At 40.9% G+C, this 26,595-nt stretch overlaps 1 protein-coding gene across 2 annotated transcripts in view; it reads right to left on the bottom strand.

Moving 5' to 3' along the window:
- The window catches only part of pdzd2 (PDZ domain containing 2), a 92,781-nt gene that overhangs the window by 10,803 nt on the left and 55,383 nt on the right, over positions 1 to 26,595 (bottom strand). For both annotated transcript variants that reach the window (XM_072664358.1, XM_072664359.1), the window contains 14 exons: positions 22,556 to 22,688; positions 22,085 to 22,255; positions 16,750 to 16,849; positions 15,240 to 15,388; positions 14,227 to 14,346; positions 13,668 to 13,782; positions 12,924 to 12,997; positions 11,314 to 11,530; positions 10,228 to 10,345; positions 7,369 to 7,501; positions 2,682 to 2,769; positions 2,167 to 2,270; positions 1,453 to 1,624; positions 294 to 1,153 (listed from right to left, as the gene is read on the bottom strand). In XM_072664358.1, the coding sequence (XP_072520459.1) occupies positions 294 to 1,153; positions 1,453 to 1,624; positions 2,167 to 2,270; positions 2,682 to 2,769; positions 7,369 to 7,501; positions 10,228 to 10,345; positions 11,314 to 11,530; positions 12,924 to 12,997; positions 13,668 to 13,782; positions 14,227 to 14,346; positions 15,240 to 15,388; positions 16,750 to 16,849; positions 22,085 to 22,255; positions 22,556 to 22,688 (2,554 nt within the window). The remainder of the gene's footprint in view (positions 1 to 293; positions 1,154 to 1,452; positions 1,625 to 2,166; positions 2,271 to 2,681; positions 2,770 to 7,368; positions 7,502 to 10,227; positions 10,346 to 11,313; positions 11,531 to 12,923; positions 12,998 to 13,667; positions 13,783 to 14,226; positions 14,347 to 15,239; positions 15,389 to 16,749; positions 16,850 to 22,084; positions 22,256 to 22,555; positions 22,689 to 26,595) is intronic.

Genomic DNA, 26,595 nt, shown 5'->3' with positions numbered 1-26,595 from the left:
AATTAATAACACACAATCAGATGTACTGATGTACTGTTCATGTATTTTATTAAGCACATTGAGTAAAGATTCACAGTGCAGGCTGGAAAAAGTAAGTGAACCTCTGTGGCAATGACTTCTACAAGAAAGAATGGTTAAATGTGGACCATGCCTTGATGCAAACAATTTTCACAGGACGTGTTATAGAGACCCATGAAGTTGGGAGTTTGCAAATGAATCTGAAATGATTCATGCCTGCCACGTAGCGCGAACTAAAAAAGTGAAGCAGCTTTCCTTCCAAGAACAGTGCTTACCCTCTCTGCAGCACCTCCAGGCCTCAGTCCAGTGATTAGCACCTTCAGAGGTGAAGACTTGATCTCAAGGTCCAGTCCAAAGGACTCTGTCTCGCTTCGCTTCAGAACCACAGTCTCTATCGTACAAATGCCAGCCAGCTCACTGGCCTCGCCCCTCCTGCAGTGGTGCTGGGGTCTGCCGGGGGTCCTCATCCCACCCTGGGTAGCCTGCGTGGGGCTGACTGCTGCTGTACCGGCCTCCTCACCCTTGGGCCTCTGTGGAGGGTTGGGGCACTCGATGCTCATCATACTCTTGACCCGTGTCACGGCTTTGTGCTCCAGTTTGGGCGAGCGCTTTGACTCTTGTGCTTCGCGATATGGCTCCTTCTTCACACCCAGATTAGCTCCGCCTCCTCCAGCATTGGGCTCGAAGCAGCGAATAGGCATGAAGGGCGACTCTGCACCGGACGGTGCGCCGCCTCCTTCCTCCGACTCCAGCGAGCTGCCGTACGTTGGAGTGGGCGGTTCGCTGTGCCTGTGACCCTCACTGCTGTCCTGACTCTCATCGTCTACTTCCACGGAAGAGGTGGCCATGACGATCCCGGAGTCATCCTCCTGGTGGTGGTGATGGCCGGCATCATCAGGGATGCTGCGGTGCAGACGCCGGAAGGGCCTGGAGTCCTCATCTGGGCCTAGTTCCTCATCGCTGGGTTCATCCTCGTAGCATATGACCCGGCGCTGCCGGAGCAGGGGGCTGCGAACGGAACTGGGGCTGCTGCCCACACTGGCCTGGCGGGTTGGGTCTGCTGTGGTTCTGCTTACGGCGCTGGACGATTTACAGCCGTCTCCATAAGAAGTGTTGCTCTCAGAATCTTTAAAGGCTGTAAGCATAAGGAGACAAAGACTTTAAGTGATGTACTGAAATATGCTTACCTTATATCCCTGATACACAGTCCTGTGCAAAGGTCACTTATATCTGGGCAATAACAAGGACACCGGAAGCTATTTGATTAAACAAGGGAATGAATGAGTATCAAGTCAGGTCCATCAGATGCTTAGCATCTAAAAACACCATTCTATTTGTTTTTATAAATGGCAAGTTACCCATTTTTTTTTTACAATTATTTACATTTTCATCTTTGGACCAAAACATAGAGGCAAACAAAGCTATTCTGATTACTATGTGGATGCGGTGCGTTTGGCTCGTCCAGTGAGGTATTGCAGCTTCTGCTGTTGTGAAGCATGTCGTCATCACTGGAGCCCATGGCCATGGTCTCCGAGAGGGAAGACTGGGTTGGAACATCATGGGAAAAGTATTGCGAAAGCTCAGCCTCGGAACTTAGAGAACCTTGCTGTAAGGAGATAGAAGAAAGAACACAGTCCATTATGGTCACTATGAGTTTAGCCCTTAGATGTCTACAGAGTTGGCCATTTTACAATGCATGCAATTCACATGGTATGATTATTTCATTCAAGAGTGGATACAGTCTGAAACAGCAGGTTTGAGTCTGCCCAATAAAACTGTGAGATTATGTGTTTGCACATTTATGTATCAGTACTGTTCCTATTCCTGTTCCATGTTGCACCATAGTCCTAGAGCAACGTAATTTCCCTCCACTGTGTGCGTTATTTAGATGGAATGACAATAAAAGCCCCTTGAATTGGCTTGAATTGACTGATGTGACTAGACATGGCATCTCAGACTGACTATAATAAATTATAATAATAATAAAAATAATAAACTTGTTTTTTCAAGCTAATGACTGTGAAGACAGATGCCCCATTTTATGGTCGCTGTCCACAGATCCATTTGCAGTAAGTAACAGTATGTGAGATACAGACTTGGCCTTCACTGGCTTTATTTGTTGTATCGGTGTGCGAGTTGGATGCTTACCCGACTGGCTGGCTCTAAGAACCTCTTCATGGTCCAGCTGAGCGCCTGGTTGCCCTCACCCTGCCTGGCCTTCACAGTGGGAGAAGGGCTCTTGGACGGCAGTCCTGGCCAGAAAAAGCACACAGTAATGAGCTTTGAGTCAGCCTTGTGATCCGCTGTTACAATGAGCTACAATTTCCAAAAGAGCACAATAAAAGAATGTGAACAACACGCTTACAAAGTAAAGAAACACCCCTGGAACACCTCTTCGCCAGATCACACTTCAAACGAGTGATTATGGCGAGAACGACGATGGATTTTGGAAAGAGATAAACATACAACATGCAGCGTATGATGATAGAAGCTGCTGCTGCTTTGCTGTGGTTTAAAAGTGAATTCCAGGAACTTCAATTAAAGACACTTTGGTGAAAATGAGACCATTACAGGGTTTATGAGTGAATTACATCATTTAAATAGCAAAGCGCTTCACCGAGGTTCAGGAATGTCTGCGGCCGAGGAGATGAGGTGCAGCTTACCCAGAGTGTGAGAAGAATGACTGTCCCTGCTTAAACTGTCTCTGTGGGTAGAGCGCGTGATCACCTCGTCCATCTCTTGCTCCGACACCTGGCAAATACAGTTTGTTCCAGTTTTAGGTTCTCCAGTAAGAAAAGATGCTAGATGCCAGAGTTAGCGTTAGCTTCTGGATTATTTCTACACAGTCCTGGAGTAGGAAAACGTTAAAAAATAAAAAATAAAAAAGGATAATATAAATTCATTTCATGTATAAATAAAAAAATGAATTTAAAAAAATAAAAGAATGGAATAAAAGTTATTTAAAAATACTTTATCAAACTTATGTGAATAAAGTAATATCATGATATAGGGGCAGTGGTGGCTCAGTTAGAGTGCCGGGTTATCGATAACAGGGTTGTGGGTTCGATTCCCAGGCTTGGCAAGCTGCCACTGTTGGGCCCTTGAGCAAGGCCCTTTACGCTCTCTGCTCCCCGGGCGCTGGAGTTGGTTGCCCACAGCTCTGGGTGTGTGTGTGTGTGTACTCACTGCCCCTAGCTCACTAGTGTGCGAGCCACCACAGATGGGTTAAATGCGGAGGACCCATTTCGACAAATATGTGCACCTTTATATTTATAATTTATACTATTTGTATTACCTTTTAAAAGAACAATTAAAACAATAATAAATAAAATAAAAATAAGCTCCAAACAAAGTACACAGGAAAAACATTACTGAAATAATACCAAACAAGCAGCTCTTCAAGGTGAGGATTTGAGAGTAAGCCACAAGAAATGTGCTAATCTGCTCCACACTAACTGGATTTGGCAGGCTTGAAACACTACTTAAAACGAACAGCTTATTGAAAGCAGTCGCCACATGGTGGCACTAGAGATTCTATTTACAGTATAAAGTAGTTGCAGTTGAAACAGGACGGACAGTGAATGACAAAGTGCTTCTTAATCTGATTGTTTCTTAATATATCCAAAACAGAAGCCTGGACAACTTCATGCTCTTCTCTCTCTCTCTCTCTCTCTGCATCTTCAGAGTAAGTATTATTGACAGTGGTGGCCTTCTTTATGCACTCTCCCTACATCACCACTGAAAACACAGAAACAAACACACCATAATTTCAGTTCTGCTCTGCTTAGTAAAACTGTAAAAGCATCACTTACATGTAATGATTACAGCTTCTACAAGCATGCTAACAGAAAGCAAACAGTAAAGGATGAAAGGTTGAAGTGGGGGGGCATTTGTCTTCTAGGACTCAGTACTTTGAAACTTTCTCATAATGAAAGGTTCCACATTATTTTGACACGCTTCTGGGTCTATAATCTCACTTGCATGTTAAGCCAGCACCCCCCCCCTCCACCCCACCACCACCACCACAAACACACACACACCCACACATTCCTATCTAAAACAGTCAGCTGTATTTTCAGTACAGTGAAAAACAGGCCATGTATTTTATTTATTTATTTTTAAGTTATATTTTAACTGGCTGCGTCAGTCCTCAGCAATTTCTCAGGTGCAACGAAAAGGCTGGCGAGGCTGTGTTCAGTCTAAAGGAACGTCCATCGTCCGACTTAACGGCCTTATTCAAAACAAAGAAATGAAATGTAAAGCCTGATTTAGCCCAATAATTAATTATTTCATGAAATGTCAAACATTTCCCAAATATTAAATTTCCCAAATATAAAATTATATTTATGATCGAATTACTATATTCCAATATGTCTTCTGAACCTGACATTGTGTAGCTTGTTTGTAACCTTTTTTTTTGATTGGACCACCAAACACCCAAGTGTCCAAGTGCTGGTCCCATCATCAGGAGATAAAAAGGTTGATTGCGGTTTTCCCGGTCATTCGTGGCCAGAAGTTGAAGATAACAGTATTGGATTTGTGCTTTCTGGTTGGGTAAGACAGTATAGGCGTCTGTTAGCTGATTTAAGAGACTCGGCTGTTAGTAGTATGTCAAATTTATCCAATGACATTGAAATCTGGCGGTAGTTGTGCAGTGCACTCTGCACACCTCTACAGTGTAAAGGACAGAATGTGCTGATTGGGAGGAGGGGGGGGTGCTACTGGGGAGAAAAAGAAGAAGAAGAGAACCGTTGATGTTTCGTCCAGACATAATTTGATTTAAAAGAATCTTCAGAGTCTTCTGACACTAACTCTCAACTTCAGACAGGAACTTCATAGTCTCTGACATGTGATCTGGGCAAACGCTCCTGTCTAGCTAGGTGTCTTAATTCATCCCTGACAGAGATTGTATGACACCTCTTAACTTTAATGGTAGTGCCACAAGCTATCAGGTGTCATATATAATGGAGACGCACTGAAAGGTATCTTTGTCCGCCTCGAGGGAAATATTCCGGCTGGCAGCTGATGCTGCTGATGCTGATAACTGACTATTTGAGTTAAGGAGCAGAAATGCTGGGGTCCAGGAAAGAAACCATCCTGAAGTTTGTCTAAAATATTAAATATAAAGTGAGCCTGAAAGTGAGTTCTCTTTGATTCCTGAGCTGGGACAGAGGAGGGACATTAAAATTTTCTGTCAACATTTTCGGTCCAATACACATATCAATATGCAATTTCTATTATTACAAAGTAAAACATTCAGTTTTTAATGAAAGCATTTTCTACATCTAAACCAATGCATAGGTTCTGAAATGCACTTTTAGAGAGCCACTACTTCTGCCAAAATTTGCAGCTCATTAAACTCATAATCAAATACTTTCATTTTGTATGAGGGGGCTCTTAATCACGGAAACGAAATTGTATGAAAAAAACGCTTCTCAAAACATACGTTAATGATAAATATGGACTCACTTACATGTGTCTGATCCTTTTACTGTGTTTCTTTAAACCAAGGTGGGACACAAAATCTGCCTTCTAGTCAGAACATCCAACAGCTGACTTATTTACATTACATTACGATGCCAGGACAGAAAAAAGCCTGGGCGCTTGTCTTCCGCTGAGAAGCTACTGGTGGCCATTGTAATGATGTATGGTAAATAAAGTGTGCTGTTATCAGATCCATCACCATGAGAACCCTTCCTCATCAGACTTGTTTGGTCAAAGCTAACTTTAACTGACAAGGAACTTCCATTCTGTCAAAAGCCTCTGTCCCCACAGTACATAATAAAGTCCTCTACCTACTGGTTTTAAGAGATTAATGACCCCCGGGAGCACGGTCCTTCACCTCTTTCCACCCCGGGTCACATGCTAAGTATTAGAGCAGGCCTCTACCCTGTTAGGCTCACGCTCCATTAGCTTTAGCAATCATTTATTAGTGTAGAGCGAAGAGTCAGCATATTCCAACCGCAACAACCAAAGCCCCTCCCTCCGTGGGCCACCACGGGCCATTCCTCAAAATCTTCATTCATTAGCTGGAGGAAAACCAGAGCTGCCAGTGCACAGGCGACAGGAATGTTGTTTACTTTTTGCTGGGCTTCAATGATTCATGCTAAGGGATAATTAGAGCGTTAGCAGGTGGATGAGGCCGTTTGATTTGGACTGCTGCTCATATGGCAGAATAAAGGGGAGGGGGAAAGTGGGTAGCTGGGACTGCTGCTGCTGCAGCAGCGTTTGGAGTGCAACTCAGCAGGTTTCATGCATTGCTTTGTAGCCGTCTATGCTTTGAAAATCTTCTTAGTTTAGATGGTAATGGGACAGACACGTGTAAGCACCCGAAGATGACAACAAACAGGGCACGTTTGTAAAAAAGCACATACTGAAAATCTTTTGGCACACAACACAATTGTGCTCTCTGGGACCCCTGGACACGGATGGCTGTGGAATCACTCACTTCTAAGCAATCTCCTGATGCTTAGAAGGCTGCCTTTCCATGTAAATGCAGCCGTAGGCTATAAGAAAAACAGCCAGCATTCCCCCGAACAACTTTGGGCTCCTTTATGTTCCACGTGAAATACAAATACAGATATGGACGCAATCTTCCGTCCGTGTTTGTGCATGTTCTCTAAATGATTATGGATATTGTCAGAACGAAGAAGCACTGGAAATCGCGAGGCCAGTGTCGCCAATAGTTCAAGCAAAACACGACCACTGCCGTATGGGCATGATAAATTTCTTTTTGCAGAAAAGCTGCAGCCGCTGCCAATATTGTCTTTTTTGTAATAAGTACATTCTCACGACTTCCTGCACCATTGGTCATTGTTGTCCCTGTCCGAAATATTTAACTCTGACCTGCCTTTTTGCGGATGTACTGCTTTACATCCATGACGACCTAAAGGATGCATAGAACTATGTGGGCAGTGGCGGTTATGTCTGAAACAGACGTTTTTATGTTTGTATGTAAAAGAGCCTTGCTTTTTGTTTAAGATCAAATTTGACTTTTGTAGGACTTTTTTAGCTATTTTTTTTATTCTAAGTCAATGAATGTTTTAATGCCATGGTAGAGTAAATTTTTGGAACATCAGCTGCAGCAGACTATCTATATAAACTGGTTGTGATAATCTTACAATGAAGGAATTGATATTTGGTGCATTTTATACATTCAAGTCAAATCCCATGTATGGATGGCATTAAAGTATCAGCAGTAGACACCTACCTAACAGAATCTACCTAACAGAATCTACCTAACAGAGATAACAGCATGATTCGACAGGGGATGGAAAAGGGGGGTGGAAAAAAATCAACTGGGAGGGATTCTGTCCCCTTTAGAACCTTTTCAATCTTTCTTTTGCTTACCTTTGGGTTGGGATGTCTGCTTATGATGAGGCTCACTGGACCGGGGCCACATTCGCTCAGGATAGCGTAGGCCTCGCTTAGTGCAGCATGCCGCAAGCTTACGGAATCTACCTCCAACACCTGGTCCCCTCGGCTGAACACACATACACACACACACATAGAATTTTATAAAGGCCACCCTCATCAGAAGACCTCCTGTTAAAAAAAAGCTCAAGACTTCACAAGTGTGCAAAATGCATGACACATTTAAAAAATACAAAGAAAAAGAAAAGATAAGAATAGAGAGAGAGAGAGAGAGAGAGAGAGAGAGAGAGAGAGAACATTCCATTTGCCTCTCAATCTGGTAGAAAAAAAGAAATACGGCCGAATGTGTACATTACTCTCTTATCCACCCCCCCATGGACAGCTGTGAACACTTTCACAGCAAGTTACAACATTCAGGACCCTGAGTCTATCTTCTGCCATAAAGACCCCATTCATGGTCTTTTGGCACCCAGTGCACATTCTTTTGAAGTGAAAAGCAAGCCTTTGAGATGTTTCATCTTGACATGCATGGGCAGACACGCATACACATGCACCGACTACATGCACCGATAAACACAGACGCAAACAAACAGACACACCCCAAAATGAAGAGAAACATGAACACAAACTAGCCTGGTCACTGTAGTAATAATAAGTGACAGTAACCGTTTTGATCTGCTAACACTTTATCTGCTACTGTGAAAAGCTAGGTGAGTAAAAGATGACCCGACTTCATAAAGGCATTTCAACTTTCACAGAAGAGCCCAAAGCACACGTTTGGGCATCCTGCATGGTCATCACTTGGTAACACTCCATTTGACAATTCACAGCTTGCAGACACTTTTTTAAATTCTTCTTCTAGTTTGTGAGATTGTGAGATTATGAGGTATATCCAGTGTCACTGACCGCAACCCAAGCCCAAAGCATGATGCTTAATGGCTGAAGAGGTATTCTTTTCCTGAAATTCTGCAGCCTTTTCCTCCAAATCTTATATTTATATTCGCTAACTGCAGCCAAAATGTTCTGTTGTAACCTGGATCTGTTGACAAAATCATCAGGTATCAGGCTAGCTTAGATGTTCCTTTGAAAACTGATGATGAACTTTGGGGTGAGGATGCAGGAAAGCTTTTCTGTTCCATGAAGGTCATATTTGTGCTGTTATCGCTGCACAGTGGAACAGTGCACCAGTACTTCAGAGTCTGCTCACTCGTCCCAAGAGTCAAACAGGGGTTTTGATTAGCCTTTTTAGCAATTATACAAGCATTACTCTTGGAAGGTTTTCTAAGTCTTCCAGACCTCAACTTAAACTCTTGTTCTTGTTAACCGCTATTCATTATACATTACACATTACGATCTGAGAAAAGGGCTACATGAAAACACTTTGCTAAACTATTATCACCTTCTCCTGCTGTGTGGGTGTCAGTTATTTACATTTTCAGTGCTAGATGGCTGTTCAGATGAGCCCAGAGTCCTGCTTCATACCTCTATCAACGGTTTTATAGATTTATACATTTTATAATTTAATTGAAATATTTTTTATAGTTTTTTTGTAAATATGACACTACTTTCTTGGTCATACCTCTCGCCATCATATATTTTGTCCACTGCCAAACAGATTAAGGCAGATTTGGCTTGTTCTCCCTTGTAGTGGCTCATTCTTGCCTCTCCCTTTCCTTAAACAAACTCACGAGTTTGGATCATTCAAAATGAAGTAGCGTCTGCTGCACGGTGCCGACCAGCACCATTCAATCTTCACGCACTCAAGTCGTCAGCTAATTGCAAACATTTTCTTAATAAACAGCAGTACTTAGTTTTCCACGGTCCAAACATTAGAGATAATGGTGTTAATTTATCTGACCAGCAAGAGTCATGCTGTAATCTACTGCCTGTAGAAAGAAATGCAAGTTCTTTTCCATGATTTATGTTCGTGGAGACAAGAGTGAAATATTTGTCTGAGCCCAACAGGATCCAATTATTCACATCAGATTGTGTCAGGTTCACACATCATTTCTCAAATATTTGTCGGGCTTGGGTCGGCTTCACATTTCACATTTGGGTTTTTCCATAATCCTCCTTTTTGGACTGCATTTATGTCTTCTTTAGCTCACCTGCCTTAAATAGTTAAATCTGGTGAGCTCCACTGAAGTGCATAAATTTGCTCTGACTAGAAATCCCATACTAATCTTAGACACTGATTGATGAACAATAGGCATAAAATCATTATAAAGCTGTATCCAGCAGTCTGCACATTCTTCACATGTATATGAAGTAAAAATATATATATAATGATAAAGGTTTAGGTTTTGTACATATATATATGGTATCATTTGTGTATATATACACATAATCTGTACATATTGTTGCTGATGCACAAAAACCTATCTCTAAAAAGGGCAACCTTACAGGAGAAGCATTTCTATTGGCCATGCTAAAGCAGAGAGGGTTAATGGCTTTGCTCAAAAGCCCAATAGTGGCTTAAAAAATGTAAAGTTATGCTTATTTTTATTGTTTGGCCTTAATAAAACATTACTTTTTTAGATAATTCATCAAAGAATTCAGTAGATTACTAACATAATAAATTATGACAACCCTAATATGATCTAGTTCATTTCTGTTCTTTTCAGTTTTGTGTTGGGCAAAGGTTGGGCAAACCAGGGATCTGATGTGGGAGAAAGTTTTCAAGCCGTATTTGGGTTTGGACCAAAATTAAGTTCCAATTAAAGATCTAGTAGAGAACACAAGGTGTGCGCAAACCAGCCTAATGACATATGTGTGTGTTGGCAATAAACACTGAAGAAGCTCAACAGATGCTAGTAAGACTTTTTTGGAACCCACCTGAGTCTGCCGTCCATCTTGGCCACAGATCCTGGAGCCAGGCTATGAATGTAGATCCCAGGAGCACTGTTCTCTAATGTTAAACAACAGGCACCAATTCCCAGCCCCACACCAGTCTCTAAAACCCACAAAGACACATGCGCAAACACAAAAAAAAAGTGTGTTAGCAACAATGCAAACACATCCAACAAGTTTGCTTATTCCTTTCATTAAGGTTGTAATCAATGTAGCATACTAGACATGGTAAAAATGAAACTTCAACAAATTTAATTTAAACAGATTGGCTTGTAAAGTGGACAATCGATTTGCATGCACTTAAAGCAAACAGCAACTGAAGGAAATGGTTTTAATAGCATCAGATATCACATGCTTCATATATGAACCAACAGACACTAATTTACAGAATCAGATACTACTACTACCACCACTAAATAACCTGCCTCCATAGCTGCTGACAGAATTACAGGACAGGGTTAGGTTAGTGTTTTCTCGGTCAGACTCAATTGAGTAAGACCCTTTTATGTGGGTCTCTTCACATTAGCACAGCTTTGACAAAGGGAGGGACAAGCGACATCAGCCTTGTGATAAGTGAGGATTTCTAATTGACTTAATTAGAAAGCAATCATGAATTTAGATTCCCTTAGGCTTTAATTTATTCAGACTCACAGATGACTGTATTATATTAAAAAAACCTTAATATTTGACAGCTTTATAGGTTTCAGTTCCTAAAACTGAAGGACACTTGCAACACATTTTCTATTTAATCACTCCATATTTAATTAAATGTCAAAATACACTGGAGTAACATAATTCAATTTACATTGTATTCTTTTACAGGCAGTAGAATGAGAAATGGCTCACGCAGGGGTGAGACTATTCCAATAAAAGCAGACTGTAAAACTATGATGAAAACTATTGTGCTATGGTCAATTCCATTTCTCAACAAATGTTTTAAATCTGACAAGAAGACGGATATGTGTGATAAAATTGGTTAATATAGTCTGACTATTTTGGCAACAAGGGGCTATAATAAAATTGGACTATGGCAAAACTGAATGTGTACATTTACAGTCATACATCAGCTACCTTTATTTAGAGTGACCTCCATTATGATGCGGTCCTTCGGGCCAGGTCCCTTCCGGGAGTCTCCATCCTCAAACCCACTGGGTACGGGGGTCCCGCCACTGGTGTTCGAGTTGGGCGAACTGGATCGACTGAGCAGCGTGGGTGTTGGGCAAGGGGTCAGGCTGGGGCTCCGCAGACGGGTGCGTACGGTTAAGGTAACCACGCCCTTTTTCAGTTGCTGTACAAAGGGAACAGAATAAAGGACAAGAAGCGAACATGTTACCAGAAAGAGGTTACTGAGAGCAGGGATTATAAGGAAATGCTGCCTTTGGTTCTGTATGTGTCCGTTTCTGCTCTCTAGCGACCATTAAAGATGCAAGCTGTTCCACTCACCTTTACACCTGTGACAATAATTCTGATCTGATTTGAAAAAGTAATTTAAGTAAGATTCATAACATTCTTCTGATGGAGCCTACTGTGCATCGAGTTCATTATAATAACGCCATTTTTTTTTTACTTTAAAATGAATTATATACATATAAATTAGGGATACACCGATCCAATAGTATGATCAGATATCAGTCCCGATGCTAACTAAATTAGCTGGATCGGGTATCGGATAATTAGTCTGATCCATTCATGAAACCTGATGAAACCTATAGACATCAAACATATATCATAGGAAACAGCAAGACTCCCCCATCTAACCAGCACAGTGCCTGCCTCTAATCTGTCATCAACTATCAGCGAGTAATCCAGCTTGTCCTTTATATAAGGAAAAGCCAAGAAGCTGCTGGTATCGGTACCATAGTTCATGTATCTGTATTGGAACAGAAAAAGATGGATCGGTGCATATCTAATATAAATTATACATATATTATGTCAAAATACAGTACTGTATTATTTCTGTATTCTCTACAGAATCAGTTTGGTTGAATGTGTGCTGATCATTACCATATATATATGAGGACAGAAAATGTGCACACATGGGTATCCACCATAGTTACAATGTCCTGGCTGAGGGGTTCTAAGTAGGCCTAAGTTGTAGGACCATGGCAGAGTGTATGTATGAGGGTGGAAACACATTTCAAACCATGCAACTACAGTACATTTCTGAACATTAATACAATATTAAAATCAATAAATAGCCTCAATAGCCTATACGAAATAATCTCCTTATAGCCTACTTCATATAATGTGGCTTAAAAACAACAGTATAAGGGAGAGCATGCACTGGAGACTAAAGAAAAGTGGAAACAATAAGTGATGTCAATATTCTATGAAAATGAACCATATCCACTTTTGGAGGAACCAAAAGTTCACTCTGGAACAGTTGCACAAGTAATTGTAATGTTTCTAATCCTTGATTGAGAGACAGAGGCCACAAGCATGTCATTACCAAAAAAATAAAAAAATAAAAAACAAATAACGCTGTCACAGAGGAGAATTTGGAGAATTCCACTAATTTTTAAGATCTCCTCCAGTTTCTCCAGCAACTTCTGACCTTAAGCTGACCTGACCACAGACTGAGTAGCCTGAGAAGGATTAACTTTAAGGATCTGGATTTGACCAAAATTCCCTTGCCAGGCCTTTTGCGTGACTGCAGCTGTCAGGATGACTAAGAAAGTTACCTTAAAGGTCTGAATGGCCTGCTGATGCGTGAGGCCTTGAAGAGATTCTCCATTCACTTCTAGAATCTCATCCCCTGAATAAGAAGGAATGAGGAAGACAAATGACAGGGAATGTTAGAAAAGGACGACAACATAACAAAGAGGGCAGGGAAGATTTGTACAGAGAAACATAATACTGTGGCTAATGAAAAGCTTTAGCTAATACTAAAACTGGTCTTCCGGATACATTTCTTGTCAGGAAATCCTGACACCACAACAGGCATAATAATTCTGAGGACATAAATGTAAATCTAGATATGCAACGGTCCAGTCATTAAATATAAGAATTAATATGATTTGTATGATTTGAATGTCAAAGAGCTTTTAGCATGAAACTGAGTGGAAATGATGAACTGAATCATGTGCTAAAGAAGAATGTTCCTCGCAAACATATTATTTTAGTGGATTTTCAACATTACTTTTTGAGTATTAGAGTTAGGGGACCATCAAGTGTATTGTTATGTGTTTTGAATCTTCAATAACCATCAAAATCTGAATGCAATGCATGGAAATTACCAGATGCCAAAAGGGTTCTGTGGGTCAGTGCTATAAAATGAACCACTTTCAGTATAGCCAAGTTAAGAATAATAACCTCTAATATGTGAAGGCTCTTTAAACTTTAATACTTTAAAACTTTAACTTTTTTGGGGATTTTTTTTTTAAGGAATGTCTAATTCAGTGGTCCACAAGCCTAGCTGCACTCACCCTCTTTGAGTCTTCCATCTGCTGCTGCAGCTCCGTTAGGGAAAATAGTTTTGACAAATATCCCCATCCTCCCTCGAGCAGAATCTTGGCCTCCGACAATGCTGAATCCCAGACCCTAGTCATCAAGGAAGAGAAGAAAGGATTTACTACTTCTATGTGTGACCACCTGCGTTGACACTAGAACAGAACCGGTAGCTACCGGCTTTTTTCTTAAGTCTTAATTTGAATTTAATTTTAGTTTTAATTAAGATACTTTTAACAGTACTTCTGACACCTTCTATAAACCTGTTCATTCAACGTGTCATTGCAAACCAACACAGAAAACAGATGTTTGTAATAAAAACATTCTACAAACACTCCCAGACTTTTGAGGAAGAATGAATCATAATCAAACAACCAGAATCGTTAAATGGCCAGATGGCATTCAGTAAGTCTACTTTTTTAACCAATATGCTAAATTCTTGCATCATGTACAACTTAATCAAGTTCAACCCCTCTCTGTTTAATATGACGGGGCAGCACACAGCAGCTGCATTTCTTGTCCAGAGAGGACAGTCACCTTGCCCTGTCCTTTCATCAGGACAATGTTGGAGATAATAGATGGTTGTGCCAGTCGCCATGGAGACTCCACTTGAACGGTACTTAGGGAACGTGCTGATTTCTTCACAATTTGATATTCCTGGAGAGGAAGACAGAAAGGAGCGTATCATTTGAATAAAGCTCAACACTACAGGCACTAAATGAAGCAAACAAACAACAAAGACCATTAAGTTGTTAGTTCATTTGGACAACAAGCCAGTTTGTAGCTTTGTTATATTCCTCTGACAAAAGACCTACTACACTCAGTAAAGCCTGTACTCAGTTTTCTGTCCGAATGAATAATGTATTAAGACTCAAAGGGAAAACAGAAAATATTCAGACCATAAAAAACTGCTTGGGACAATCTGGGACATAATTGCTCGTACTGCTCCCAAAAATAAGGTGGTTATACACTGTCACAGACCTAAAAATAAAGGTTAATCTAAGGTCAGTTTCAACCTTCGCAAACATCTTCATCTCTCAATTAGCTCCTGACAAGAGTGGCAATTAGTGATCCGTGGGGATCTCGCAATCTGTGTTAAAGAAAGAGACTGGTCGATAAGATTAGCCTTTGATGTGCCACTGCTGGATAATTAGACATCAAAGAACATTTAGACCTCGCTAAGGTTCTCCATCAGCCACAGGGCTTAGAAGAACATCTCAAAACACTGAAAGTGAGACGACTACATGGGACAGGCACTAAAGATTTAGCTTGAAATGGCAAACTTATGGAATATTTCAATCAAATTTAGATTATAAAGTCACAAAATATATTTCCCTTACCCCAAAAGTTGCAGGTTTGATGCTCCAACGTTTTCTTTATTCTCATACTGTGGCTATGAGGCTAGCATAGTTACCAAGTAATGCTTCTTTCACAGTAATGGGTTATTAAACAGACTTGCTGTGAAGCGTCTGGCAGTGAATGACATGATATCAATAATAATGAAGAAGATTCTACTCCCTGAGAAATCCTTGCAAAGATGATGTACTGACCTGTCGGATTCCAACAGTGTCCAGCTGCTGTGGGAGGGAGTGTTTGCGTCCACCCCGTGATGGTTTCTCAGCCGTTTCACTTCCTGATTCACCGTTTTCAACAATCAGTTCATCATCTTCTCCAACAGACTCTAGACGGGAGCCGCCACCTAATTATATGAAAAAAATCAAGATGGAGAAGCAGGCATAATCAATTCTGCAGATAAAAAATAATAATAAAAAAAAAAAATATATATATATATATATATATATATATATATATATATATATATATATATATATATATATATATATATTATATTCCTCTGTTACATAATGACTGTTTACTTGCTTAATTCAAAGTATTGAAAAAATATAAAAGCTCTAAACACGCTATGGTTATTTCAAGATCTTAAATTCACAACATAAATAAGAATTGTATATAAAATGTGTTCATGAAGAGGATTTGTTGCTCAGTTGTACTTAGAAAGTCAACTAATTGTCTCCTTTGACCGTGAGTGGTCAAACATTGCATAAGAAAAATGAATTGTATTGCAAATGAAATGGAAAGGGGTAAAATGGGAAGTTCTTAAGAGTAAGCTAACAACAAAGAACTGTGGAATCTCCATTATCTTGCAGCCTGCTCTTGGGCTGAACCTACTAGGATGACTATGGTCAAGACCTGACCTGTATTTTTAAGGCAAATTATAAAAAATCTCAAATGCACCTACAACCTTCTCAGGCCTCAGAGAGCTCGCTGGGTTTTGCCTTAGTGATGCCACTGACTTCAACAATCAAGAGCAAAGCAAACTCTGTTACATAATGACTGTTTACTTGCTTAATTCAAAGTATTGAAAAAATATAAAAGCTCTAAACACGCTATGGTTATTTCAAGATCTTAAATTCACAACATAAATAAGAATTGTATATAAAATGTGTTCATGAAGAGGATTTGTTGCTCAGTTGTACTTAGAAAGTCAACTAATTGTCTCCTTTGACCGTGAGTGGTCAAACATTGCATAAGAAAAATGAATTGTATTGCAAATGAAATGGAAAGGGGTTAAATGGGAACACAAGCCAGCGTTGCAAACCCCAATAACGGTGATGTGGCAGACCTGCATGACACTACAATACCTGTGGAAAAACAGGGAAAGCTGAATGTGCCCATACAAACTGAAGCTCATACATTACCAGGAAACACAGGGGTGTCTAAAGTGTCTTTGAGCTGCAAGAAAAAAGCTACAAGAGTGTATTTTCATACATTACTGGTCTTGGCCAGTATTAACATGTGCATCCCAAACTGTCTAGAAGCATCTGAAGCTGAGACGAGCAGCACAACAGTCAGCACAGTTCTTTTACCTCGACTGGTAAAGGAAACTCATTTACTGTTGCGGGATTCGGAGACAGAAAACCCTCAATTTACGACAGCAACCACCGCTCACAATCCATCCAGGCTGCATCCATTTCAACATTTTCCATGCTCTGCTTGTGCTTTGACTTGATATAAGATGACACCGCTAGTGTGCCTGACCTTGGGATCTGCTGCGGAACTTCATAGGCGTGGGGCTGCGGCAGCATCCTTTGGGTCCTTCCATTCGGCCACGCTCATCCAGCTTATCCAGCTCTGTGAACTGATGGAGGATAGAGGGAATTAGTGACACTGCAGTGAACCATCCCTTCGAGCCCAAGAAGGCAGAGCAAAGCCTTCACAATGGGGAAAAGTTGGCAGAGGAAAAAGCGGAACGCTCCTCTTTTCTCAAGGAGCTTTCTGAGACCACAAAACACCAAAAGGTCTGCTGACGCTTTGTTGGCTCTCTAAACATTTGCAGAGCGCTTCAAGAATGTAACGCACTCCTGATGGTGAACTCTGACTTTACAATCGCAGGAAACAAAACAAGCAGGAAACGAGACTCAGTAGAAACCATGTTTCAAATGAATCAGCTTAAGAGTAAGCTAACAACAAAGAACTGTGGAATCTCCATTATCTTGCAGCCTGCTCTTGGGCTGAACCTACTAGGATGACTATGGTCTAGACCTGACCTGTATTTTTAAGGCAAATTATAAAAAATCTCAAATGCACCTACAACCTTCTCAGGCCTCAGAGAGCTCGCTGGGTTTTGCCTTAGTGATGCCACTGACTTCAACAATCAAGAGCAAAGCAAACTAAATGTCTGAGGTTTAAATAAGACAGCCTTCTCCAATATTCTCCCTATAGATGTTGTAATCATCTGCAGCTGATTATATTACCTCCCTATATTTTACAAACTAAGATCAAATGTCCACGTTTAAATATTTAGGTGTTCATTTTTTGACATGGCTGAAATATACCAACACAAGTGTGCAAAAGACAACAAGGACAAGTGTTCAAGCCTGCTTTACATGCTCACAGAGAAAATATGAAGTTACATAAAAAATATGTTCTTGTTGACACAGCTTGGGCCTATCAAGTTGTACTGGAACGAGCTGCAAATATCACGCGAGCTGGAGACCACAAGACCACACAGGAGATCCAATTGTATTAGGTCTGTTTGTGTAGTGTGGCAGATGAATTCCAGAGGAATTCAAAAAATCCCTTACATTAAATGGGAGGAATTTTACAGGAGTTACTCATGGAAATGTCTTAAGAAGGCTGGAAGTTTGCGAGAGGAACTGGTGGCATCAAGCAAAGGATCACATAGAGGTCAGTACTCAGCAGTCACGGTATGTGTTTACCGGTCTGCGGGATGGACTGTTAAGAATGGCTTGCTTGGATCGACAGATGAGGGACGTATCAGCGGTTCAAATCTCTCGAAGGCCTGAATGTTCCAGATTCTTCTGTTTTAAAAAAGCACTGTACCATTTCAGACCTCTTCTTTATATCTGGTAAAGCCACAAATACACTGCATCCTCTCCAGTATTCCCCAGTGTAGTTCCAAGAACAAATGCACATTACAAATTACCCATTAACAATTTGAACTGCGTATAAATATTCAGCCTTAACAGCCTAATGCAGTTAAAAAAAATGATTAGAAAATACAGAGAACATCCTAACAACTGTACAAGACCTAAAAGCAAAACTATCCCCATCAGATCAACAGAAAATTGAAAATTGAAAATTGAAGAGAATAGATCCTTCCAAGGTGATAAGACGACTCATCACTTATCAAACTGCTGAAGTTGCTGGTGTTCTAAAAACAATGGTCTAACCACCCCAGAGTCCAGACCTTAACATCACTAAATATGTATGGGATGACTTGGATTGTGAGAAGCAGAAAAACACATCTCCCTGCAGATTTCTCCTAGTATGAAATCTAGGTAAAAGTAAAGGTTATACTAGGGGATACTAAATGCCAGTTTCTGTGCATGCTTAAACAAATGGACATTGTACAAATAGCCAATTAAGTCAACAGACATTAAAGTGAGCAGGGTATTATTTAACAATATATAACAATACTCTTCCTTAAATTACATCCATAATATACATACTTTGCCTGGTGAGTCGTTCCCTTCTGTCGCTGGCAGGTAAACATCAAATCTGGATGTGTGAATTTGTGTCCCCATTATCCTGAACATAATAGCGAGTCACGCTTTGTAACAAACAAGCTCCACTCCTGAGCAGCAGTCCATGTCCTTAAACAAGCTTCAACAGCGGCATGTGGGAAAAGGCTGGCGCCTCACATTTCAGAGAGTAGGCCCTCATCTCTGATTGTATTAGAACGATCAGGGAGTTCTCGGTTGCCGGAGATATGAGCCTGTCTCCTGCATGAGTGCACTACAGCGCGAGCTTCGCTAGTAGCGCAGTCTCAGACAGGCCCGTGGGCTTTGATGAAACTTCACACACCTCCACACCTCACAGGACTCGATGTGACAGTCACAGCTGTGTGCCTCCTCCAGATTTCTCCTTCTCTTTTTCGCTTGTTTTCTTTCTGGTCTTCCCTTCCCCATGTCTTTCTCTCTCTCTTCTGTCTCAAATGCAGGTGCACTTGCCGGTTACAAAGGAATCTGACGAGTAACTGTTTTCTGAAAAACCTTTTCATAGATGCCCCTTTCATTATATTTGATCATTATATATTGAAACCTGTAAAGTTGTCCACTCACTGTCCACCGTATTAGACACTCCTACCTAGTTGGTCCACCTTTTGTCTTTTCGTCCCTCATGTCTGACTTTTGAGACAGTTGTGATGTGTTGATCATCCTCGAGTCCTTCAACAGTGCTCACAGGATGCTGCCCACAAGACGCTGTTGTCTGGACACTTCTGGTTGGTGGACTATTCTCAGTCCAGCAGCACTGCTGTGTCTGATCCACTCGTACCAGCAGCGCAACACACACTAACACACCAACAGCATGTCAGTGTTACCGCAGTGCTGAGAATGACCCACCACCCTACATGGTCCTGTGGGGTCCTGACCGTCAAAGAACAGAATGACTACAGTATGGAATTATATATATATATATCACCCTGTTCTTCTCAGGAGTGGTCACATATGGGTGATCCTGGCCATTTTAAATGATCTGATTACTAGTAATAGCGAGCTTGCTACCACTCCTACATGTATAGCAAGTAAAAGTGCATGAGGACATCTAGCTTACTGTCATTTGTTATATTATAAAATGCAACCCTTCAACACACCAAAAACTCTACAATTTATACCTGATTTTAATAAAAGGCAAGTAATTAGAATGTGGGTTCATAGCACCCTCTCCCCCAGCCCGAACACACACATCCACACATTTTCCTAACTACCGTAGCCTATAAATGTCAGTAATTGCTATTATTGTATCGCCTAAGCCCATCCTTTGCTTTCTGCTCGATCAAGATGTGTCATAAATGGCCTGTTCCCAAAATAAGGAGATCACAACAAGTTCTGATACTGATGCTTTCCTCCGTCCCGTTAAACAATTTCGAAGTTCACCACATGCAGTGGAGTCTAGTGTAACAGGCCTGAGCCAAGTGTAATTGCTCCTATTCGCGAGTGAAGTCAGCAGGAGCTCAGGAATGCTAATGCAATTTGATGGCGGGTGGGAGAGGAGCACATTTTCCTTTTTTCACCCTGCAAGCAAGAACGTGCAGTGAGAAGCTCTTGGAAGTGGTTGTTGTTGGTTGTGGTGGTTACAGAGTAGGGGAGGGGTAGGGGGTGGTGGTGACCCACTTTACTCCACTCTAAGGAGACACTCCAACACAGCAATGTTGACAACCCTATCCCAAATTCTACGCTTAACCCTAAACATGCCGGGTGTGCTGCAGGGTGTGCTGCAGCTCTGCCAGGGGTCCGACTGTCCAGATTTCAGCGGTGTCGCTGTTGATCGTCTAACTAGAACAACACTTGTCTGTGGCTTGATTAAACATTAACAGTGTCTGACAGCGCTCAGTTGATGTGCTTTTGCTTGCTCACAGCAAATAAATTATTTCTCATCTGTGATGTGATGCATGGGCAAATGCTTCGGCTTTGACTGCTTAGTAAACGGCAGCAAAAAGAACGCAAAAAAAACCCCGGCAAGAACATGAACGAGCCCCAAGGACAGAGATGAAAAACGGATAAACAGAAAACTTCACTGGCCTATTTAAAACCGCGTGTGTTTAAGCAACAACCTGCTGAGGGGAATTAAATGGTACAGATAAATAATGAATACATGAATGAATAAATAGTTCCGAGCAGACAAAGTCTCTTAATGAACCGCTTTAAATTTGCGTGAGTGAGCTATCGATGAGTTCGAAGTCATCACTCATACACATGGCAATACCCTATTTATTTACTGAACGGTACACAGAGCTTCACTAGCACTAGCAGCATTAGAACTTTCAGCAGCACGCAGGTATAATCATGCATATATCGATAAGCGCCCATTGATTTTACTGAACAGTCTTTGAATATCCAACAAAAACAAATTTTTAACATAAGCAATAAAAAAATATGTTCAAATGGGAAGTACACGGTTTCTGAGTGAAAGCATTGCTTGACAGACTTGTTATGGCTGTGTACTGGCAAGAACCTGACGATACGATATGCATCAGGATACAGGGATTACAATTCAATATATTGCCATGTATTGTGATACTGTAAGCAAAGTGATATATTGCTAATATTTAAATAAAATTTTCAAAACGGTCACAGCATAAATATCATCATATCCAGAAAATCGGAGTAAAAGAAAAGTCTACTTTTTAGGCAGTCAGAGCGGTGAAAGAGGAAGACAGTACAACACTATCTAGCGGTCTAAGGTTTATCCACCAATCTTTCCATGTAAACTATTTATTAAATATCAATACTGGCTTATGGCTGTTGCCATAATTGTACCATTCTGCGGTGTCAACCCCTTAGTCAAAAAAACAAAACAACATATGCCTTATTGGACTACCAGATTACACAAGATTAATAATACACAGAGTCTGTATATTATCTGCATATTCAAAAAAGCATGCCTACAAAACTTCCATACAATGCTACTTACAACCAGCATTGCTGGTAGCCAGTCAAAGGGCAATCTCACAACGAATTTAATGAGAAATGCTCATTGGCTCGTTAGCCAAGCACCACCAATTGTAAAATTAAAAAACTATTATTCTATTAAACATGTCTATTAAACGTGTCTTTGCTGACTGATTGCTTTGGAGGTCAGTAGTATATCAAGTTCATTTGATTTTATGCCAAACTGTCCCTTTAATGTTCAACATAAGTGTTCTCTGTTTAGCCACGACTACCAGACTGTGGTTTGAGTACAACCAGATTGCAGATTTCGAGGCGGACAACTATTAATGGCAAGGATGACATTATGAAAGCCACAGCACACATGCACACAAACAAGACACAGTTGAGTTCGAGAGTAAGAGGCTGCGTGAGATGAAGCCAAGAGATACTGCGGCTGATAGGGAAACTGGCGTACGTACCGATCCCTGGGTGGGCAGGGAAAGGCTGCTGGCCCTCACGTCCTCCACATCCGGCTCCATGTTCTCCTTCTCCTCCCCTGGGAAGGGCAGGGCGTCCTGTCCCGAGCAAGGGCTCACCAGGTCCGGCAGGCTGGTGGAGGGGAACTTGTGGAAGTCCACTTCGGACTCGTCCTGAGGTGACGCGGGCAGAAAATTCGAGGCAGTTGAAAAGAAAGGGAGCATGAGAGGGAGAGTGAGTGAGCGTAGTGTAAAAGAGCCTGGGTTTATTTTTAACTTTATCTATGAAAGCCACACGGCAAGCGCATTAAGGTTTCCTCTCTTCAATTTTTTAGATGCTTCAGGCTGACGCTCGGCTGCTGAAACTGCGGGATCGCCGTGAACGCAGCTGCATTTGGAATAACATTTCATGGGCAAAACTCCTTAAAAAACAACAACAAAGGAACATTCGTAATGGAGAAATGAAAACCGTACCCTGCTAGCCACCACCAGCTGCACCAGGCCTGCAGTGGATCGAAGGACAGCCACAGCCTCCTGATGCGAAAGGCCCACCAAGGAGTGACCATTGATCATTAGCAGCTCGTCCCCTGCCTTCAGTCGTCCGTCCCTTAGACAAATAGACAAGGCCCATGTTTATCATATGTTAACTGCATTCAGAGTTATGGATCCAAGCCTCCCTATGTGTATTATTTTGATGTATAAAGTGACCTAGAGCTTGCAAAAGGAGAAAAAATATTATTATTATTGCTAACATCAGTTAAAGATGTTAAAAAAAAACCTTTACCCACCACAAGAGGACAGGGTTTGGGGTTTTAAGTTTCTCCTACAAAATGTTTTGCTCCAAAATTCCTGAGCACTAATCTTTTGGGATCCTTCTAGCCTGGAGAAATTCCTTGAGACTTCATGACAAGTCACAGCAATTAAAACAAAAACAAACAATAAAGGTGGAGGTGGGCTGAAATGCATCAGAAGGCACAAAGACATCACTCCAGGAGTAAAGGTTGCCACAGATTCTAGGGAATCGTTTCTCTTGACAAGAAAACATCACAACAAGTATCCACAGTAAAACCAGGACACTTTTAGGATTCTAGCCTGTCTAATCAAGAGGTTGGGGATACAGGCCTGGATCGATGCATAATTTTTCTTTGTTTAATTGATCAGGTATAGGCTGTTTTGAGCACAATTCTTTGTTTTTATCAAATCAAATGAAATTTAGTTGTATGATGCTTTTTTTAACAACTGTTGTTGTCACAAAGCAGCTTTACACAATCAGAAATGAGTAAAAAGACAAGAAAGCAAGAACATAAGAAGACATGAAAACCTAATACCCCCTGTGAGCAAACCAAAGACGACAGTGGCAAGGGAAAACTCCCTCAGAGCTGGAGTGAAGAAACCTTGGAAAAGCCTTTTTACTGTACATTCACACTGGTAGCAGCTTTTCTGCTTAACTGGCAGTACCAGATTAAGAAACCAAGGGGAAAAAACTGACAAACAAATAAAAAAAATAACAATAATAAAAATAAAAATACATCAAATGATTAACATCTGTAATTCTAGTGTTTTGAATGTATTGTGGAAATCACCTTTCCTCCATCACCAGCCAAGACTCTCTAAAACAGCAGAACAGAAAGTATGTGGATGAAATGTTTTTTTGTGTTTCATTTTTTGTGTAAAATCCCCCAAAAGAGGCCCAATCATGGCAATCTAACTACTCCACCCTAACTGTGTAGTGGGGAGTCTAAAGGGTGTACATATGTATGTTTTCCCACAGACCCTCCGTTTCTCAGGGCCTCATATATCCAAAGTGAGCTGAACTTTTTTTGGGGCTTGTAAAGTAACACCAAGGCAAAAACCGCAAAGCCTCTTTTTTTTCTTTCTTTTTTGTAATCCTTGTAAAGGACTCCTCCCTAACTTAGAACATCACCTGGGGGGGGTTCAATTCAAATGTTTGGAGACAAGTGATCTTAATCTAATTCAGATCTTGGCTCATTATCATCCCGCTGTTGTGCTTTCGCAAGCCTCTGCCAATGTGTGGTTTAATGATTCGCTAAGAGAAGCAAGTCAGCAAATTCTTTAACATGTAACAGCTTTATACACAGTCTGTGTTTAGGCATAGTCGGCAAGTCGTTTGCGGGGACAGGGGGGGAAAAGACGGGGTGCAGGAAGTAAAGGCATACAGGAGTTCTCCAAAATGTAACATTTCTCAGCTGTTGCTGCACATTAGAGCTGGGCGACATGTTAGTGTTGGTACAAAACACAGGAATAGCAGACGGAGAGGTCAGAAATACTAGTGGATACACAAGTATCCACTACACAGATTTTCAACAATATCCACATTTCAATATAGAGTCTGACTGTCGTTACTGATTTTCAATAGAACTCCAATAGAATTTGCTCTTCATTCTGTACGTTTTAGACTTCAGGCATATGAGTGGTATGGCTGTCTAAGCGAGTTTGATCCTCTGTGTCCTGGAGTACAAAGCTCCAATCTCTGGGTGTGCAGAGCGCATAGATATGGGCAATATGATGATATTTTATTGTATCGTGATAACAATATGTTTTTTTAATATATGGAGGACACTGTTAGTTCTTAACAAACACTGATCAGCTGCAGGTTTCATTATCAACAGTGTAATTAGACTGGTTTAATTAGATGAAGTGCAGCAGATGTTGAATAGAAATCATTCTATTCAGTACAGGAGAGTATCTGAACAGCAGATTTTACAAATCTGTGGCTACTGATGTATTTAGTCTGTGATTACATGTATCATGATAACTAAAAATGTCTTTAAATATCTTAATATTTTTTTTAATCGCCCAGCCCTATTTCAGCTTTACCAGTTTAGACCGTATTTCTGTCATAAAAACAGATGGTGCCTCACAGATACAAGCATATGGGTTCACATTATTTTGGAATTTGGAATCCTAGCAACACTGCTGCCATAAAAGCCAGTTCTATCACAACAATCGGCGCAAAGTTTTGCAAATTGACATTTTCCAAAATCGGCCAACTGCCACATCGGTGGAGTTCTACCACGTGAATGGAAAAATACAAAAGGTGTGAATATATTAGAAGTGTAGATGCCGGTACGTTCAATAGGATTTAGTGTCGGCCAATTTTGCACAGAATCTGGGGTGAAAATCAGGTGTGAATTAGCTGTGAGGTCTCAAAACTGTGTTGTTGGGAGATAAAAGGCAGCAGGCATTACTGCTACACAGGAACGCAGGCAAAATGCTGAAAATCTATTTCAAAAGCATTGAGACTATTACAATCCTCAGGGCCAGACATATGCATGTGAGATGGAAGAGCCAAAAACGTGCCTCATTGTGGCTTCAATAGACTCTTTTGCAATGCACGGTACTGTTTCACAAATTGTATTTTTGAGCTGCAGGAGATTTACAGCCCTGTGGAATAAATTGGTGGTGAAGAACATTTAATAACACTGCTCTCTCTGCATCACTACACTTGCATTTTGTCTTCTGTCCCATGCTTGCTGATGGCTCTGCCATTTCACTGTGTCTTTTAAACCCTGCCCCTCATACAGTCATGGCCAAAAGTAATGCCACCTCTGCCCTTCTTTCAGAAAATGCACTGCTTCTCCCAGAACATTATTGCAATTACAACTGCTTTGGCATTCACAGGTTCACTTCTCTTTTTTTGCACTGGGAAAAAAACAACAAATCAGAGCTTAAAAAAAAAAGTCAAATCTGATCTGGACAAAATGATCGATACCTCCAACCTAATTTTTGGTAGCGCACCCTTTAAAACAATACCTGAATTCAGTCGCTTCCTATAACCATGAGGGAGTTTCTTCCACCTCTCTACTGTGATTTCAGGCCGCTCTTTTACCAACTGCTGCTGTTCTGAGATCTCTCCACAGGTGTTCTATAGGATTTAGATCTGGCCTCCTTGTTTTGTCTTAAACTATTTGTGGGTGCTTTTTAAAGGATGTTTTGGGTCACTGCCCTGCTCGAAGACTTATGGAGGACCTCTGATTGAGACTCTTTCTGACATTAGGTCCTACATTTCGCAACACAATTCAAAATATCCTTATATATGTCTTATATCTGTTACCAAATGAATACAACTTAAAAAAAGAAGCCTCACATGATTGAAATCCTATTATTTCTTACAATTCTGAAAAGGTGACAATCATTTTGTCCAGTCCATTTCTGGAGTTCTGTGTGAACTGATAGCAGACTTGACTTTTCTGAAAGAAGCGTAAAGGGTGCCAATATTTTCATCCCTGACTGTAAACATCAAATACTTTAGTAGCTGGTCTCAGGTGTGGTTTGTGATTAGTGACATCTTGCATTGTGCCTGTTCATAAACCCGGTTCTGTGACTTCCAGGAAAGCCTGAGACACCATTATGTGATGCTCAACCCAGCTAAAAGACCACTAAGCTGATTATTTTACAAGACAGTAATAAGTGACAGCACTCAAACAATAAGTGACATTACAACTGAGCAAGAGGTGATGTGGAAATCCAGCTGTATATTTTAAACTGGCCTA

Source organism: Salminus brasiliensis, chromosome 20 (genome assembly GCF_030463535.1).
Source record: "Salminus brasiliensis chromosome 20, fSalBra1.hap2, whole genome shotgun sequence".
Lineage (NCBI taxonomy): Eukaryota > Metazoa > Chordata > Actinopteri > Characiformes > Bryconidae > Salminus > Salminus brasiliensis.
Note: the sequence above shows the minus strand (reverse complement) of the source record. Positions and strands in the feature narration are given on the sequence as shown.